This window comes from Amphimedon queenslandica, unplaced genomic scaffold (assembly GCF_000090795.2).
Source record: "Amphimedon queenslandica unplaced genomic scaffold, v1.1 AMPQUscaffold_13481, whole genome shotgun sequence".
NCBI lineage: Eukaryota > Metazoa > Porifera > Demospongiae > Haplosclerida > Niphatidae > Amphimedon > Amphimedon queenslandica.
The window spans coordinates 49,432-68,802 of record NW_003546283.1 but is presented as its reverse complement, the minus strand read 5'-3'; the positions used below and the strand labels follow the sequence as shown (position 1 = coordinate 68,802).

The window sequence follows — 19,371 nt, the reverse complement described above, 5'->3', positions numbered from 1 at the left end:
GATGGAGGGCCTGTTGGGGGAGGAGTTACCCCGCCCATTCAGGACTCTCAAGACGGAATAAAGAAGAAGGTTTTGGAGACCTTGGAGGTAGAGGAACACATTGTCAACACGTCTCCTACCGGCCGTTTCGTGAAATACGAGCAAGAGATTGGAAGAGGATCTTTTAAGACTGTCTATAAAGGACTGGATACTGAAACTGGTGTAGCTGTGGCGTGGTGTGAACTACTGGTGAGAGAGAGAGAGAGAGAGAGAGAGAGAGAGAGAGAGAGAGAGAGAGAGAGAGGAGGGAGAGAAGAATAGATGTACATGTACATGCTAGAAGGATGGAAAGGGAAAGTTTTAATAGGAGAAAGGTTCAAAGGGGGATGGTGTAAATTAAATAATAGAACATTGATGAACATTTATCAGAACAGGCCCAAGTGCATCATGTAATGATATTCATTAGTTAATAGAATTCATTATTATTCAGCTCTGGTCTACTGAGAGTTGATGTGTAATGGTATTTCCATTAATGGTATCAGTAGCAGTAATGTGATGGAGGGTATGTATTCTGTGAATAGTATTATGAACAAGTGAGAGTGTCATTAAGTTGTAATGAATACGTGTCAGATCCTCTCTCTCTCTCTCTCTCTCTCTCTTTAGGAGCACAAGTTTAATAAAGAGGAGCAATCACGGTTCAAGGAAGAGGTAGCCATTTTAAAGACTCTCAACCATCCTTACATACTGCGTCTTTTTGATTCCTGGGAGTTTGTACGTCAGTCAGACAAGAAGAGGGTCCTTGTACTAATCACAGAACTCATGACGTCCGGAACTTTAAAAAGGTCAGCACATTCTTCCCTCCCCTCACTTTTGTCTCTCTTTTGCTCTTTCTCTCTCTCTCGCTTTTTTTCTTTCTCCTACTCATTGTGTTGTCTAAGTCTCGTCCTTATATCGTCTACACAACCATTACTCCACTACTGGTTGCTATTAGCCGGTGGTACTAGCTCCCAGTGGCTGACTTGTTTTTGTGTTATGAGTAACTTGAGACTCTGTCCATCTGTAGCTACAGTGCATGTACATTATGCCTGCGTTGAATGTTGAGTGTGTCTTTCTAACGATTAATTTGTTTTATCAGTTTAAATTTACTTTTGGTTTAAAGAATGTTATAAATGTATATACATACATGTACATTAAATGGGATATCAGTTACATTCTTCTCTCCCAGTCACGCATATGTATGTACACATGTAGAATGATTTGTTACTCTCTCCCTCTGTCTAAAAGTCTAAAAGCATCATTTCCTTTATCCCTAATCAATATTCATCCTTTTCTTGTGTCATAATCATAAACAGCTGTGTTATCTCTCAATGTCCCCGCTCCTATTGATAACAGAAGCCATGTAAAGTACATGTACACGGCCTGTATTGCCAATACTTCCCAATAGTAATAATAACAGTAGCTGTACCCACTACTACTATGATATCGACACTTTCTTAAGGTGTTAATTCTTAAAAGTATATTAAGAAATTAATGTAAGCCATAGAAGCCAGTTGACAAATTTTAAATAGGAAATAGAAAGAAACCTGGGCTTTTATTTAAGAGTAATAAGCCTGTACATGTACATGTACTCATAATCCATAGTCTATCCATCCTCTTTTCTCTTGTTCAAATGTGTTGTCCTGTTATAGTCATACTGTCTCTCCTGTATGTCCTTTCCTGTCCTACTGGTCATTCTCTGGTTGTCATAGTACACCATTCTTAGCATACTTATGTACCACATGGAGCATGATTCCATATTGTGGTCATCAGCTGTTAATGCTGTCAGCACATGTTTATCCTAACTGCCTCTATAGCACTAGAGACTCCTACCTTCTCTACAGCATTGCTACAATGTACATATACAATGTACATGTACATGTACATGTACATATACAATGTACATGTACACGTAGTCATGTACTGAATGCATCTACACCAATGTACATGTACACGTGTACATTATGTAATGGACACTAATGGGTACAGGAAAGTGTCTCTGTTATACAGAGGTGTCCTTTATGTGGAGGTTATTTTATACAGTAAGGAATGTAATTGGTACACTAGGTGCTGTCCGTTAAATGGAGGTGTACGCTATAGAGAGTGTCCATTAAGAGAGACTATACTGTATATGTGCTTGTTTTTCTTTTATAGTTACATGAGGCGTTTCAAGTCTATCAAGCCGAGGGTTATTAGGAGTTGGGGTCGTCAGATCCTTCGCGGTCTCTCATTCCTCCACACTCGAACCCCTCCTATCATCCATCGTGATCTAAAGTGTGACAATGTGTTTATCAATGGTACCACTGGACTGGTCAAGATTGGTGACCTCGGACTAGCCACACTGAAGAGATCTGATGTGAAGACTGTTATAGGTGAAGAGAGAGGGAGAGAGAGAGAGAGGGGGGGGGAGAGAGAGAGAGAGAGACATGTGTATGTGTGTACAATATTAATGTTCCTGTTTCCTTCTATTCTGACAGGTACTCCTGAGTTTATGGCCCCAGAGATGTATGATGAGGTTTATGATGAATCAGTTGATGTTTATGCCTTTGGTATGTGCCTCCTGGAGATGTGCACGCTGGAATATCCTTACCAAGAGTGCAGTAACCCAGCACAGATTTACAAGAAAGTCACTTCTGTAAGCAAGGAACATGTAACGTGTCCTGCCAAATGTGATTATGATTAGTGAAGAGGTTTTACCCAATTCACCAGTACTGTTATACTGTGCCATTTTGTAAAGTTATTGTTCTTAAAATAACATACACTGGGAATGTTGTTCACAGTAACCTACATGTACATGTACATGTATGTGTACATTGTTGCTCCATTTTTTCATGAACTCTTTCTCTCACTGTAGGGAGTTATGCCTAACTCACTCAATAAAGTCAATGACCCAATGCTTAAAGAAATCATTGTAGCCTGTACCAAACTGAGCAAATCTGCTAGGTATGATGGAGAGAGAGAGGGAGGGAGAGAGGGAGGGAGGGAGGGAGGGAGATGATAATTTAGGACGTACATGTACATGTACGTCAAAAGGAGGCTTAATAGAGTGTTACATTGGTGTAAGTAATATCATTACTATTATGCAAAAATGGCTGGTTCAAGTTACAGCTGCTATTCCACTAGGACTATATATGGCAAAATATGACAAAATGTTTGGGATATTATTATATAATTGCATATTTCAAAAACAAATTCCATAATCACTAATAAGATTTTAAGAATCATCTCTGCTATGCACTAGTAGTACAAATTGTGTCACATTGTAGTAAGTTTTTATAAATTGTTATTTCTTAATACACGTACATGTTTTATCTTTTCCCTCTTGTCTCAGGTATACTGTAGAGATGCTACTCAACCACGAGTTCTTTGCCGAAGGTGATGTGAAGGTTGAAGTGATGACGGAGCCCACTCCGGCCGATAGCGTGATGGTACGGCTGGTGGTCCCTCGGACTAGCAAAGAAAACAAGAAGAACGAGCAGGAGAGCATTGAGTTTGCTTACAACCTTCAAACTGACATACCAGAAGACATTGTTAATGATATGGTGAGAGAGATAGAGAGAGAGAGAGGAGAAAGGGAGAAAGAAGATTTGTACATGTACTGTACAAGTACATATGTACATGTATTATTATCATTATAATTATTCATAACTGTCTGAATGCCACATGTACATGTACGTTTGTATGTATGACACTGTAGGTTAAATCAGGAATATTGAGAGAGGAAGATAAGAAGAATGCTATACGCTCAGTGAGGGAGCTTACTGATCCATTGACTGATCCAGCTAAACAAAAGAGACAACAGAAACCTGCTGCTACTGCTGGCGCTACTGCCCCTCATGGCAACCCACCTGTTCCTGGTAACGGTGCTGCTGGTAAGGAAACTGGAGAGGGTCTTTCACATCAGCTTCTGTCCAACGAGACTACTCCAACACCACAGGAGATTGAACTCTCAGCAAACAGGGTGAGTGGCTAATTTTAGTAATGTTGAGTGAGTCATCATACAGTACTAAGTATAGTAACAATATTTGCTATTAATAGTAGCAATAAACTTGAGTTTTAATGGTACAGTACATCTATAAATGTACAATGTATATTTACTTTCTTTTCCTATATTTAGGCAAATTTCCAACGTCAGCTTTCAAGTGCAAGTGATGAAATGTCGTCTGAGCCTTCAGGACCGAAGCACACTACAGACCGGACAGGACCTTCAGCTCAAGTTAATAATACCGGAGTGGGTGGGGCTGGGGGAGGAGTGGGGAGTGAGGGACCTTCCGCTAGCAACTCCCCTAACGTCCCTCACAAGATAACGGGAGGAACGGCAATGACCACACCCTCTGAGAACTCGGAAGACTCAGAGAAGGAGAGTGTTGAGGACGAACAGTTTGTTTCTAAGAAACACAGTGAGCTCACCTCCGCTCCTGTTTCATCTAAAAGTCTCCCTTCCAGTTCGAAAACCTCGCCCAATTTATCGAAAGGGAAGGGCGGAGAAGAAGAAAGGGAGGAGCATCAATCACTTAGCGCTAAAGGACAAGGAGATATTGTTAATAGAACATACTCGGAAGATGTTCACCAATCAGATCTTTCCTCAGGCTCAGCCACTAATAGTACTCAAAGTATTAATGTAAATAGCGTTAGCGATGCCACGCCCACTGGTAAGGACCTGGCCCGATCGGCTAGTTTCTATTCCGGGTCCCAGACTCAGTCTGAGACTCAAACTTTGATAGCTCATTCCCAAACCAGCTTGAGTGGTACGGCTGTGTCACAATCAATAGCTGCTCAGTCCAGTTCAGGTAGTGCTCAGTCTCAGACGACCTCAAGCAGCAGTATTAGCAGTGGTTATCATTCTCAATCTTCTTCTGCTCTCGCTCTCTCCTCCTCCTCCTCTACTCCTCCTTCAGTTGAGGCTGATACCACACAGTCTAATGGCTCCTCTGGTCCTGGTGGTAGTGGGGGGTCATTCAGGAGTAAGAAAGGATCCCGGACTAAGGACAGCAAGCGTATTAAGTTAAAATTTAATGAGAAGGTCAAGGATAATGTGATCAGCTGCTCACTCCAGACCAGTGCTGGTCAGGTCATTAATTTTAAGTTTTCCCTTGACTACGACAAGCCAAACGAGATATTTAATAATCTGGTGAGTTTGTGGTTACTGTTTACTGTACCTGTTTATGTGCATTTGTGTCTCTCTCTACCATTGGATGATTCATGTTTCTCTCTTTCTCTCTCCAGGTTAAAACAGGTCACCTAAGCCAGCTTGAAGGAACCGACTTTATTTCTCAGTTTCAAAAGGTTGTAGACACAGTTCGCAGTAAGAGCACTGTGGACTCTACTAGCAGCGACACTAAGAAGAACCCAGGAGGACCTCTTCGCTCAACCTCAGTCTCTTATTCTAGCATTGTCAAACAAGACAGCGACCAATCAAAACACTCGGAGTCTTATCAGAAGGGAGGGGCTCGCTCCGACTCCCCTTACGATGGAAGTGGACAGTTGGGCGGAGTCAAGAGAGATGGTCTGGCTTTATCGGAGGCTTCCCCTCACTCTCGGAGGAAGTTTCAAGTGTCCGACGTGTTTGTTGAGAGACCCAATGAGAAACCATCAATTACTAGCCAGGGATCAGCAGAATCTGTAAGCTCATGATTACTATTATTATTATTATTATTATTATTATTATTATTATTATTATTATTATTATTATTAATACTTTTAGATGACTGTTATGAGTCCAGTTCATAGCGAAGACACTTGCATTCTTCCCCCTCCCTCCTCCTCCTCCTCCTCCTCAGACAATAAATCCACTCAAGACCCAACGAGCGTGTTCCATTCAACCAGTGTCCTGCCCACCTGCACACTGGGCACTGGTGACAAGGGAAATTTGGGAGACACGCCCTCTTCTGTTGCCACGGGCAACTCGTCGGCCATTTCTTCTGCATCTTCATCGTACTCCAACCTCCAGCCTTCCGGCACTGGCACTATCACTACAGTTGAGGCCCCTAATAAGAAGTTTGAGATTGAAGACGTCATTGATCCAGAGACCCTCTCCACGGAGAGTTCTTGTGAAAACCTCATTCCAGACGATAAGGCTGAGCCTAAGAACGAAGTCACGCCCACCGAGTCCAGTACTATCATTAAGGACGATGAGTCTACTAGCGTTGAGTTATCAACTCCGCCCACTTTCAGCGACGAGGACACTCTGACCTACGCTCGGGTAAAAGAGGTGGAGTCTAGTTCAAAGCCCCACCCACCCACAAGCACCAATCCACCGATGTACCCTCCGTATTCCGTTCAACCAGTAGACCCTCCGCAGCCTTTACTCCTGAGCCCTTTCTCTCGTATCCCGCCCACACATGGGACCCTCCTTGAGAACCCACTTGTGTTTGATGGTTTCATGAAGTTCATGCATTACATGAAACTCTTGTTTGAAGAGCCATCAATAGCTGCCCTCCTCCAGCAGATCAGTATCAACAACCCTGACCAACCACCTTCCAGTGGGTCCACAGCTAATGGACACACTCCTTCTAATGGACAGAGTCCTACTGCTACTAATGGATATGCTCCTGCTCCTGGTTCTAATGGACATTCAGCTGTTAACCCAGCCCACATGCGTCCTCCAGTTACATCTGTGTCATCTTCTTCATTGGGTCAGCAGGTATACTCACTGGCTAGTGTATCAGGAGGTGTAGCTCAATCTTCTGCTAGTTATGCTAGCCCCAATGAGACATTGGTAGGTACAGTACACACTAATAATCACTAGATGTGTGCATTATGTATTTCAATTTGTGCATGTATAATGATGGTTTGTTAGTATTATTATTATTAGTATTGTTATTAGTATTATTATTATTATTGTTGTTGTTTTTTTCTTTAGCCACAATCTGATGATGAAACGGATGGAGAGCGTCAGCAGTTACTAAGAGAGTAAGTAATTCAATGAATAAACTTAAAACTTAAATTTTGTAATGTACCAATGTACATATGCATATGCATCCTAGTGTCAGGAAATGTAATAAAACTTGAGAATTCTCTCCTTTTTCAATTTTGGTTAATTTTAAGTCTTACATGTATTTGCCATTGTCAGGATAACCCGGATAGAAGAGGAGGAGAAAAGATTAAAGAAAGATAAGGAAAGGTACCAGGCACATCTGAGGAGAGGAAGTGCCATCACTCACGGTACGTGCTCTTGTATGGTGCAAGTTTATTGTTTCTATTTCATGCAGAGTATACAAATGTGATGCCCAAAACCTCAGCTGTTACATACCCAACCCACCACGTCACATCCACCTCTTCAGCGATGCTTAGCTCCGCCTCCCTTGGACCAAAAGACGAGAGAGAACAACAGCAACAACAACAGCAACAACAACAACAGCAACAACAACAACAAAGCCTCCAGCAACAGTTGCATTATCAGCAGCAGCAGCAGCAGCTCCATCAACACTTGAACTATTACAGTATTGGTTCTAGCACTGGTCAGAGACCAGGGTATCATCCATTTCATTATTACCAGGGAGGCCCACCACTCCACCCTCCCCCTCATGACACGAGGGACAACGGGTCCCTCCTTTCCCAGCAAAACAACAGCTCCACTTCTAACCTTGCAGCAGCAGCAGCTGCTGGTGAAGCGTCAAGACACATTGAAGCAGGAAGAGGGACTCCTTATTATCCCACGGCTCCAATTGGTCCCCATTCTCATATAATGCCTCAAGAAGGGCTACACTTGATGGCCCCAGGCGGAATGTGGCTCCCTCCAAGCGATTGGCCGCAATACATGCATCCTCATGTACCCCCGGCTCACTTCTCTTCCACAAACCAGGCGATGATGCAAGGTTTACATCACTCAATCACTCCTCACATAACTCACCCTCCCCCTCCTCTCTCCTCCCACCTCCCCATGCAACAAACTTATCCTAAGTCGCAACAAGCACAACAAGAAGTTCAAACGTACCAGCAGCCCCAGCAGCTCCAGCAAGAGGGAACACTAAACCCTGTGGTTGTACCAGCTGGTATGACGAGTCCAACGCGTTTGGAAGGTACCGGAGATCAGGACCTTACTGGGACTTCAGTGACTCAGAAGAGATGACACAAACCAAACTGGTTTGGTAATATGGGGAATTAGATCTTTGTATCAGACTAACAAAGGAGGATAATAATACATACATGTATGTACTTTCTCCCCCTCTCTCTTTTGTATGTTATAATCACACAACAAAATGCAATATGTAATTATTGTAGACCTCCCTCTCTCTCTCTCTCTTCCTTTCCATTATTTATTTAAAATGTTAAAATCACGTACATGTACATGTACTGTTATTACTTAATTGATTATTATTATTATTATTATTATTATTATTATTATTATTTGTTATATTGATTGTGAATGTAATTAATTACTAAATGTGTATAAAAATTGTCTTTTCTCTTTCTCTCTCTGTCTTGACAAACCATGTCTCATTCAGTAATACACATTATCCTTCACTTTCAATATTAAGAAATTTTTAAAACACAAGAATATCAGTGTCAAATGAAATACATGTACATACTCCACAGGAGAATTGCTACATTTATCTAATTTATTTTTGTAAAGTGAATTCAAGCAATTGATGGAAATTATCAAGTGGGTTTAGGTTTTCACTATTATTTTATTATTTACAACAATAATTATAACAAAAATTAAGTTTTACTAATTATTAAACAATAAAATTAATAATAAATAATCATTATCATTAATAATAAAATCACAACAAACTTAATAATTATTATATTTTATTGCTATTGAGTTACTGACGACTTATTATGCATGCAAGTAGTACCAGGTTGCAGAAAATCAAGAGCTCCCCGTCACAAACAGTGAGTAAGGGAAACCCCATCATGTGACAGTCACATGAGACCGCCCACGCAACCAGACGGTACTGTAAAGTCATTATACCAATGAAGGAAGCACCCACTGACCAATCACAATGAAGCGAAGAGTACCTCATTGTGTTGACGGTCAGAGGGTGCTTAACCTCAGCAGTTTCCAGCGGAAGAGTCTTCACCAGAGCTCTTGGTTACCCGTAGAGTGGTGAAGGTCTCGGAGCAGGTGGGGTGTATCCCTATGGTGCTGTCAAAGTCCTTCTTCTTAGCTCCAAGTCTCATAGCTACAGCATATCCTTGGGTAATCTCACCTGCATTGGGGCTTGCAACATGTAGCCCAAGGACTCTCTCCTAGAATTAATAATTTTAAAATAATTGTTGATATAAATAATCTTTCTTAGGCCTCGTTTACACGACTACTGGCTAGCCTAATCTGATCGTTTCTGCTATTACTTTTTTCAGGTGTTTATACTAATCCAGCAGCTGCGTTTTCACTAGAATTCATCATTTGTTTATAGAAGCTGATAGAAGCATCAGTTTTGGTATTGGGTTTTCTTCTGTTCAGGTTTGATATGCATTTTCTTGTGTTCTATTTTAAAACGTAGTCGTGTAACCAGGCCTAAATATCTCATTCCTATTCCTTCAAAATTATCCCATTCTCATTCTCTCTCATACCCCGTTCTCCTTGTCAACAACAAGTTTCATGTATCCATCATCGTCTTGTCTCTGAGGTACTGTGTACTCTAGCGGCTTGAAACTCGTATGATACACCTGGAAACACAAACACATTATTATTATTATTATTATTATTATTATTATTATTATTATTATTATTATTATTATCCTGTTGATATTTCATTATATTTTGCAGCATTTATAGATAAAAGCAACCAAAGAGATTGTGATAAAGAGAAAGTTGATGTGATTCAACTTTAGTGATTCAATCGTCGTGTTAGCAGGGAAATTGACACCTGCTCCATGCTTTGCCTTTCCCTCCCTCTCTCTCTCTCTCTCCCTCCCTCTCCCTCTCTCTCTTTCTCACTTCAATTCTCTCTTTTCCAAATATTTCTTCAGCATCTTCCTCAGAAAGCCCAATAGTCCCATACTCCATTGGAGTGAACACAGTCGTGGGCACATCAAGATAATTACAGTAATCTTTTGACCCTCCAAATAGCCTCCTTGATAAGAGTTTGCCGGCCTGTATGGCAAGAGGAGTCAGCTCCATTTTCCCCTTTTGTACATCTCCAATTGCATAAATATGAGGCACGTTCGTCTGTTCATAGACAGTGGGTATATGACCACTCCTTTAGCAAGAGAAAGAAAGAGTGTAGCTAATAGCTATTGTGAGAGCAACATGTACTATTGCTCTTCTTCCTCTCTCTCTTCCTTACTTTGTCATTTCCACTCCAGCTTTATCTAGTCCCAGTAGTTTAGTATCAGGTTCTCTCCCAGTTGCTATTAATACCTACAAACATAAACTACTACTAGCAAAGTGCACCTAATCATCTTCAATACTGAGACTAGGTAGCCTCTATATAATGGACACTTTGGGGTAAGTCTATTATACAGAGGTGTCCTTTATGTGGAGGTTATTTTATACAGTAAGGAATGTAATTGGTACACTAGGTGCTGTCCATTAAATGGAGGTGTACGCTATAGAGAGTGTCCATTAAGAGAGACTATACTGTATACATATGTCACATGTGCACGTACCGTGTTGACTGTTATTTCTCCAGTCTTCTTGGAAGCAGTATTGCTGTATTCCACTGCATACTCTCTTGGAGAATCTTTCACTAACCGGATCTACAAGAAGAGGAAGAGGTTTTTAATGACGTGGGAAATGAGCATGTACTTTAGTAGGGACGCAAGAATGAAGGAAATTGATCCTCTTCTTTATCATGTTGTCTCCGATATAATTAGCCATTTGCTGCAATAAAAAAAACAAAAACAAGAAAATCATAATCACATCAAGCATCCTAAAAATGAAAGTACAATTCAAAATACATCAACATTATCACGTATACATGTACATGTTGTATTTCGTGTAAGGTTTTTACCTGATCAAAACCCCTCAATAGAATAGACCGTACCATACAGAATGTCATAAAACCCATTTTTGACAGAAACCCGGCACATTCCAGTGCCACGTATGAGGCACCAATGACTAGGGTCCTACCAGGTGGCTCTTGTAACGAGAATATATCATCGCTTGTAATGGCGTACTCCTTTGCACCTGGGATATCAAGGTAACGTGGCCTACCACCTGGAGAGAAATAAAATAAAAAGGAGAGAGGAAGAAGAGGAACGATTAAGAAAAATGAAAAAATTTCTTTAAATTATATTTACCAACAGCCACGACGATCCTGGCCCCACTAATAATGGACTCTGTCCCATTCTTTGCTTTGTACTACAATTACAGAATATGATACAGTTTAATTTTTAATTCAAAGTACAATACCTTTATAGCATGTGGGTCAATGAACTCAGCTAATCCGTTGATATATTTGATCCCAGCTGATCTCAGATCAGTCCTGTAGCTCCAGTTGAGTGAGCTGATGTGACTTTGAATGTTTGATACCATTTTCTTCCAGTCATGGGCCTCAGACTTTTCACCTACACCACAATACATGTACATGTATACCCTTTTCTTCACAATGTGAATATTAAACTATCAGTAGTATGATACTATCAGTAGTATGATACTATTAGTAGCATGTTTTACATGTATAAAAGGAAGTTGAGTCATTGAGCATGATTTATAGTATAAGCAATTATATTTGTTTACTAATATTAATTTAAAGTGTTTGTTGTGTTTGTGTGTGTATACTTGTCAGCACATTTCATTACCTGTTTTAGTATCAACGTTCCAACCAAAAAAAGGAGCATCATTCATATAATCACCTACAATATTATTTGAATATATTATTATTATTATTATTATTATTATTACCCAGGAGGGCTGCCTGGTGCATTAGCTTCTTTGGTATGCACCCCACGTTGACGCAGGTTCCCCCAAGGCCCCATTGGGTACCCAGGGGAGAGGGTTTCACGAAATCAAGACAACAAACTTGAGCGCCCAAACTTGCTGCCTCCTAGAGAAACCAATTAAATAAAATACAAATTATTTTTTATCTAGTCTTATCTTGAATGCTTTATCTAAACCCTCTCCTCTTCCTTTCTCTCTTTTCCTTTCCTCCTCTCTCTCCCCCTCCCTCTCTTCCTCTCTCTCCCTCCACCCTCTCTCTCCCTCTCTCTCTCCTTCTCTCTCTCCATCCCCCTCTCTCTCTCCCCCCCTCTCTCTCTCCCCCTCTCCCTCTCTTGTACCTTGGCACATGCAAGTCCTCCAGAACCTCCTCCAATCACGATAAGATCGTAATCATAACTGTGACCTTTTGTAAACTGATCTCTCTCCTGGGTACCCATCAGTAGCATATCGGAGAGGAGTCCTTTAGTAAAAGTAGCCAGTACATTGTCACAGCCTCCAATGTGAGCTCCGTTGAGGAAGATGTTTGGAACCGTCTTCTGCTTTGAAATGTCTTCCAAAGCTTTCTTAATCTCGTCTCCATTCTCAACTTCATCCAATTCAATCACTTGGGAGGCAACTTGCTGTACATCGAAGAGCTTTTTCACCTGCATCAAGAAAAGGAAATAGTCATTATCAGTAATTGTGCTAATTCTGTATAATTGCTGGTATCCAAGACTGTATTCAGTCATTTCTTGGTAGCTGCAACAACAGACTAAACATACATTGTGTACTGCCAAGATACACATAAGATTATGGCAGGAGTGATAGTTCTATTAGTATTTATGGATATTTACACGTTTGCAGAAAGGACAAGTGGTCTTGCTGTAGACTAGTACGTGGGACTTTTGTATCTGCTCCTTGACCACTTTCTTCCAGTGTTCTGCTCCTTTAGCAGCCATGATGTCAACCTCCTCCTCGTCTAATGAATCTTCTGTATCTTCTCCTGCCCGCCTTTTGCTAGGAGGAAGAAAGTAAGTCTCTGTATAATCTGAAGGAGAAGTTGCTTTGTCGGGAGACTGACGAGCCGTCGTGTTATATAGGTAGACTAGAGGAAACAAGTGAATCACTTGCTGACAATACAAGTGACTACCTTGTGACAGGAAAGCTCAGAGCAGGTGGGCTGGGGCGTGGCTCTACTAACTGCAGATCTGCATGACAATAAATGAAAAATTATCTTGATGAAAATGCTTAGATCTAAAGCCTTAAACTGTACAGAGAATGTAGGTGTCTAGGTTCTATAGCTCCTTTTTCAATTGCTGTTTGCTTGTTTCTTTGCACAAAAGCAGGCATAGATTAGGTCTGTTATGTACAAAAAATAAAACAAAATGTGGGAGTGGCTGCACCTTTTTATTACTGATAAAATGGCGGACTTGACAGAGGAGACTGAAGGCAATGCTTCAGAATCACCCCCACCTGCAAAGAAAATTAAAACGGCCGAAAACGGAGGAGGGTTTCTAACAGAAAGAGATGTTGGGATTACTGAATATGTCAATAAAAATGGAGCACAGATATTTGCAATTCTTAAACAAAGGTATATTATATTATATGATAATTATTATCAAGATTATCTCTTTATAATTATTATTAATTTCACAGGTATTCTGACTTCATTGTTAACGAAATATCATTGGCAGGTGAAACCGTTCACCTCACAAGTTTTGAATTACCCGAAGAACCCAATCAGGTCTCATTCTCTTTTGATATGGTTCTGTGTCTATTTTTAGTAACAGGATGATGAAGGGCGGAGTCTAAGTGTTTTAGTGCCAGCTGATGTTGTTGAAAAGTGTAGAGATCTTTCGGAATCAGATGACAAAGCAAAAGAAGTGGAATTTCAAGTACTCATCAAAAAATATCATGCTTTATTTTATTTTAAATTTTTGCTTGCTACCAACAAATTTTTTGGCTCTTTCCTTCAAATTTTTGATGGCTACCCCATATATATATAGTTTTTTTGCATAATAAATTAATAATTATTTTGTAGGTAAAGGATTGTAAAGAATCTCGAACGTTGATACACAAATCAATTAAGAAGTCATTTCCTAATCTTGACACAAGGACAATCGAAAAGACAACTATACGGGTCTTTCTACGTGGAAGCAAGTCAGGTAGCCCATGGTTTTTTTTAAACAATGGCTCCGAAATCACCCCAAATTTTTATTACATTTTTTGATACATATTGATGTTCTTATGCTGTGTAGAAAGTTTGAACTGATTCCGAAAAGAATTTTCCAAGTTGCGGCCATTTTTTAAAAATTGGCCAAATTTTGAAAATTACCCAAGGCTATAGCCCATGGTTTTTTTCAAAATTTGGCTCCGAAATCACCCCAAATTTTTATTACACTTTCTGATACATATTGATGTCCTTATGTTGTGTAGAAAGTTTGAGCTCATTCCGACAAAAATTTTCCAAGTTACGGCCATTTTTTAAAAATTGGCCAAATTTTGAAAAATACCCAAGGCTATAGCCCATGGTTTTTTTCAAAATTTGGCTCCGAAATCACCCCAAATTTTTATTACATTTTTTGATACATATTGATGTCCTTATGCTGTGTAGAAAGTTTGAGTATTCTGACAAAAATTTTTCGAGTTATGACCATTTTTTAAAAACAGTCCAAATTTTGAAAAATACCCAAGGCTATAGCCCATGGTTTTTTTCAAAAAATGGCTCCGAAATCACCCCAAATTTTTATTACATTTTTTGATACATATTGATGTCCTTATGCTGTGTAGAAAGTTTGAGCTCATTCCGAAAAGAATTTTTCGAGTTATGGCCATTTTAAAAGAGAAACAGGCCAATTTTTGAAAAATACCCAAGGCTATAGCCCATGGTTTTTTCCAAAAATTGGCCCCGAAATCACCCCAAATTTTTATTACATTTTCTGATACATATTGATGTCCTTATGCTGTGTAGAAAGTTTGAGCTCATTCCGAAAAAAATTTTTCGAGTTATGGCCATTTTAAAAAACAGGCCAATTTTTGAAAAATACCCAAGGCTATAGCCCATGGTTTTTTTCCAAAAATTGGCTCCGAAATCACCCCAAATTTTTATTACATTTCATGATGCATGTTGATGTACTTACATGTATTCCATGTAGAAAGTTTGGGGTCATTCCAACTAAAACTCAAAGCACATAATAATGATACCTGATGTACATATCAGTGTAATACCAGTCCTCTCCATTACAAGCGTATGTACTGTAGGTGAAGTTAGATCACACTGGTCCAAGGACAAAGGAGATTACATCAAGTTTGTACTTTATAAAGAGAACAGGGATAGCATGCAGGTTATCACCACACTCTCTAAGCTGTTGAGGTACTCACTCAATAAGTATTTTAATTACTGGACATGATGTGTTATTGATTGCCTCCAGGGTGAAGTGCTCTGTGTTCCAGTATGCTGGGACTAAAGACAAGAGAGCTATAACTTCACAGCTGGTCACTGCATACAGGTTTGAATTATTATTTAATTTATGATCCTTCCCCCCCCTCTCTCTCTCTTTCTCTCCTGATAGAGTTCTGCCTTCAAGACTAGCATCAATCAATGGAGCAAATACAAATATAAAAGTTGGTAATATAGAGTAAGGAACTATAATGGAGAATTCTGTATAATTATCACATTGTCTCAGGTACTGTAAGACTCCTCTTAAACTTGGAGACACTAAAGGAAATCATTTCACCATCATATTGAGGCAAGACTAGTTTAATAACTGCTGGTTTATTAACCATTTGTTAATTAATTACTGGTTTATTAACCACTTGTTAATTAATTACTAGTTTATTAAGTGGTTTTATAATTTTGTAGAGATGTTAAGGTTCCTGTAGACAGAGAGGGTGAGATCGGCCATCATCATGTTAACAGTCTTCTCCTATCGCTTAAAGATAAAGGATTCATTAATTACTTTGGTATGCAGAGATTTGGGACATCAACTATACCAACTCATGCCATCGGAAAGTAATGGACTCTTATCTTTATGTTCTATTGGATTCTGTTTCATTGTACATGTATTTCAGGGCATTGCTGCATTCGGAATGGAAAGAAGCAGTAGATTTGATACTGAAACCAAGAGAAGGAGGTAACCACTGTACTGTAAATGTTATTATGATGATTATATTCTTTCGTTTTGTATTCTCTTTTGGGATTTCCACCTGCATTGCCCCTCTTCACATTTTATAAAAAACATGTGACGTCTAACGCAATAAATAATTATTAATGTTGTATTTTAATATTTCGTCAGAGTCTGAAGATTTCCAAGTTGTGCGTGAGTACTATCGATCCACCAGTGACATTAATGAAACTCTCAAACTGTTTCCGCCTCACAAACGAAACTCAACTGAATACCAGCTGCTCAGGGGAATGGAGAAACACGGAACCACTAACCTTTTGGCAGCACTTTCATTTGTTAGTTTTAAGATTTGGTGATTGCTCCTTGCAGCTGTATGTAGCGGGGACATTTGATGTGGTTTAATTTTTGGGAATTATGTTGCTTAGAGAAAATTATGTACTCAATTTGGTGTTAGTTGTTTTTGCAAAAGTTGTGCCCCCTCCAAAATAACCTGCCTCCTTACCTGTTGTATTTCCATTCCATCAGTTGCCTAGGAACGCAAGACTGATGTACGTCCATAGTTATCAGAGTTACGTGTGGAATCAAATGGTCTCGTTCCGGTTCCGTGAGTACGGACTGGTGCCAGTTCCTGGAGACCTGGCTCTCCAATCTGAGACTGTGGTAGGCAGAATGGACTTGAAATTAATGTTTATTATTATTATTATTATAGAATGGTGTTCTTGCCATTACAGAGGAGAATTGTCATCAATATACAATATTTGATGTAGTACTGCCTCTACCAGGTTATAGTGTCCAGTATCCTACTAACAATGGTATACAGCACTGCTTATAGCTCAGTTGTATTATGTTGATCACTGTTTCTTTTCAGTTGGTGAACAGTATCACAGGATATTAGCTAACGATAATCTAACGGTTGATAAACTGAAGCACAGAGTCAAGTAACTGCTAATCACATGACTATCTTGTGACTACAGTGTGAATGAAATCTCTTCTTTTGTATAGGGACTTTGCTTTACCTGGTAGCTATCGTCATATAATGGCCAAACCTGATAATCTTGAATGGTAAAGCAATTCCAATTAAATAATAATTATTATAACAACAACAACAATAATAATAAATAAAAATAATAGGAAACTACTTTGTTACGATGATGTCACTGTTCCACTCCACCAATCAGATTTGGACATTTTAGAGGACAAGAGCTTCTCACTGGGAACTAGTAAGATTGCTATTGGGGTACCGTGAACTGTAGCTTGTTATAATTATGTGGTTATTATGACCATTTTGCTTTAATTCGACTACATTATGATTTATATGTTCATGTACATGTAGGTGGGGCAAAGAGAGCTCTTAAACTATCTTTCTCTCTTCCTTCATCAACCTATGCAACAATGGCACTCAGAGAAGTCATGAAAGATGACACTTCTTGTTTTGTACAGAAAAAACTTAATTCACCCACAGCAGCAACACTGCAATCAGCAGGCACAGAAAATCATCATTGATGCATTATAAAATAATAAATATTGAATGAAAATGATAAGATATAATAATAATAATAATAATAATCATCAACAATCAATGGTATAATAATATCTCAGCTATGAAAAGGATAAATTAATTAATGCAACCCAACACTGTCCAGTATGAACACATTATATGTACTCGTATTATTATGAAAGTACATGTCATGATTCTGAAGGTGAGCCTTGGGCATACTCTTTGTCATTTTTATCAGAACGTAAGTGCTGGAGAGAGAGAGAGGGGGAGAGGGGAACAGTGATAGATAGTGGAAAAGGAAGGAAGGAGGAAAATACTGTTGAGACACTACGTGTACATCAGGCCCGTAGCCAGTGGGGGTTCGGGGGGTTCGGACGAACCCCCTGTTGTAGCTGCAAAAAAGTTTTAGATTAGCTCCTGTCATGAAGAACAGCACTGCAAAAGCAGGATTAGCATTTTGGCAACAGCGAGAAGCACAGATAGCCATTTTAGCTGAGTCAGCACATGGCTGAGATGCGTAAATTAAGACCACGCCTACCAACCACGCCCATTTTCGTCAAAATTTTCGCTGCGCGCTTCGCGCGCAGCAATTTCCGAACCCCCTATTTTAAGTTCCTGGCTACGGCCCTGTACATGTACATATTCTTTAATACAATTTTAACCGTGTCTATAGTATCTTAATTTAAAGTCTCTTGTATACGAAATTAACATTATAAGTGTCTGACTCTTACTTCTCTGTATTTCTTCAGATAGACTTGAAGTGTATCCACATAACAGTCAAATCCTAGCGTAGACAGCGAAAACAAGATGTCATCGCCCGTTATTGTCTTTCTCTTCTCGTCTATGCACCGATCAGAAGCCCTGAGTTAATGAGTAGTTAAGTACACACAAGCAATACTAGTATAATAGTGATGTATTATTATTTTAGGATACTCGCTGGTTAAGAACCCTATGAATTCAGAGACGCATTCTTGCATACATTCTTTAGCATCTTTCGAAACCTACAGCACACGAAATGAAAAAGATTTAACACGTTAGAGCATTAGGACAAGATTGTACTTTTCCCGACTTTGGTACACAGTTGCGCATGGTCCTGCTGATGTTATTAATGGGGACAAAACGATCCTAAAAATATTCAATTAAGAGCAGCTGTTACTTACATAGAGTGATTGGGCTCTAACCTGGTCCCTGTATATTGCTGGAGGTGGCCGTTTTACCACCTGTCTTGTTTTAGGCTGCTGGAGCTCTTCTTCGGACGGGAAATCAAAACGTAGAGATTGAGGAGTTGCGCAATTTAGATCATCCTCTTGCAGGGCATCTTGAATTGCAGTAGCTTTAAAATAATAATAATAACAATAACATTAATTAGTTAATACACACCACATATTAACATTAAACACTTTGCTTCAATGCTTTTGAAAACTTACCATGTACTACATGTTGTTTATCAGTCTCCAGTAGAGGGATGCCCCCGTGTCTCAAAGAAGAGTTTAGCACACCGCCTCCAGCTTGGATGTGAGCCCTAATGACATCCCTAGCTCCATAGCCTTGAGTGTGGTCTGTTGGTAGGCCGGGAGTTCTGCTTTGCCTCAGGCTAGGGTCCAGCTCCATGGGGTCATCTAGCACGCCCAACTCTGCCATAACTGACTTCTACAGTGAAAGGAAACAAAAGACGCGTCGGTGGCTATAACAAGCAGTGAAAGAAAGAAAGAAGCTGGCTGGTCTGGGGCAGGTTTTGGTTGTAGAGAATGAAGAGAAAGTCTTACCGCGGTAAGGCGGGAGAGCAGGTAAACCTAGTGACTCAAGTGATCTGGTTGGTTGGTGGATATAGAGAAAGGACCAATCACAGAGCAGGATGAGCCGATCCAATCAAACCACACACATTCCGTGCACAATCGGAACCATAGCAACTGAGCCACGCCCAT

General features: G+C 39.8%; 4 protein-coding genes across 4 annotated transcripts in view; 2 read left to right on the top strand and 2 right to left on the bottom strand.

Moving 5' to 3' along the window:
• Positions 1-8,147, top strand: part of LOC100641626 (serine/threonine-protein kinase WNK1-like) — a 10,145-nt gene extending 1,998 nt beyond the window's left edge. Inside the window, exons 4-15 of the mRNA XM_019994152.1 lie at positions 643-821; positions 2,170-2,387; positions 2,493-2,650; positions 2,870-2,958; positions 3,347-3,557; positions 3,713-3,976; positions 4,133-5,146; positions 5,242-5,637; positions 5,720-6,733; positions 6,878-6,927; positions 7,088-7,179; positions 7,227-8,147. Of these exons, the coding sequence (XP_019849711.1) occupies positions 643-821; positions 2,170-2,387; positions 2,493-2,650; positions 2,870-2,958; positions 3,347-3,557; positions 3,713-3,976; positions 4,133-5,146; positions 5,242-5,637; positions 5,720-6,733; positions 6,878-6,927; positions 7,088-7,179; positions 7,227-8,086 (4,545 nt within the window). The 3' untranslated portion in view covers positions 8,087-8,147. The remainder of the gene's footprint in view (positions 1-642; positions 822-2,169; positions 2,388-2,492; positions 2,651-2,869; positions 2,959-3,346; positions 3,558-3,712; positions 3,977-4,132; positions 5,147-5,241; positions 5,638-5,719; positions 6,734-6,877; positions 6,928-7,087; positions 7,180-7,226) is intronic.
• Positions 8,148-8,767: 620 nt separating this feature from the next.
• Positions 8,768-12,992, bottom strand: LOC100641498 (thioredoxin reductase 1, cytoplasmic-like). Its single transcript, XM_011404300.2, has 14 exons — positions 12,975-12,992; positions 12,679-12,929; positions 12,184-12,489; positions 11,810-11,951; positions 11,707-11,760; positions 11,318-11,472; positions 11,206-11,266; positions 10,917-11,122; positions 10,712-10,786; positions 10,573-10,662; positions 10,251-10,324; positions 9,902-10,163; positions 9,535-9,630; positions 8,768-9,210 (listed from the first exon to the last, which is right to left on the bottom strand). The coding sequence occupies exons 2-14, from the start codon at positions 12,781-12,783 to the stop codon at positions 9,013-9,015; spliced, it is 1,824 nt and encodes a 607-aa protein (XP_011402602.1). The 5' UTR covers positions 12,784-12,929; positions 12,975-12,992; the 3' UTR covers positions 8,768-9,012.
• A 42-nt stretch (positions 12,993-13,034) lies between these two features.
• LOC100641370 (pseudouridylate synthase 7 homolog) lies at positions 13,035-17,483 on the top strand. The gene is made up of 17 exons (XM_003384927.3): positions 13,035-13,415; positions 13,481-13,568; positions 13,615-13,719; positions 13,866-13,989; positions 15,086-15,197; positions 15,256-15,333; positions 15,397-15,462; positions 15,511-15,573; positions 15,687-15,836; positions 15,896-15,957; positions 16,120-16,283; positions 16,474-16,608; positions 16,658-16,760; positions 16,817-16,886; positions 16,951-17,010; positions 17,080-17,168; positions 17,282-17,483. The coding sequence occupies exons 1-17, from the start codon at positions 13,210-13,212 to the stop codon at positions 17,449-17,451; spliced, it is 1,845 nt and encodes a 614-aa protein (XP_003384975.2). The 5' UTR covers positions 13,035-13,209; the 3' UTR covers positions 17,452-17,483.
• A 30-nt stretch (positions 17,484-17,513) lies between these two features.
• LOC105312008 (uncharacterized) lies at positions 17,514-19,356 on the bottom strand. The gene is made up of 7 exons (XM_011404298.2): positions 19,213-19,356; positions 18,874-19,096; positions 18,628-18,779; positions 18,506-18,571; positions 18,380-18,447; positions 18,178-18,307; positions 17,514-17,694 (listed from the first exon to the last, which is right to left on the bottom strand). The coding sequence occupies exons 2-7, from the start codon at positions 19,085-19,087 to the stop codon at positions 17,635-17,637; spliced, it is 690 nt and encodes a 229-aa protein (XP_011402600.1). The 5' UTR covers positions 19,088-19,096; positions 19,213-19,356; the 3' UTR covers positions 17,514-17,634.
• Positions 19,357-19,371: the final 15 nt, after the last annotated feature.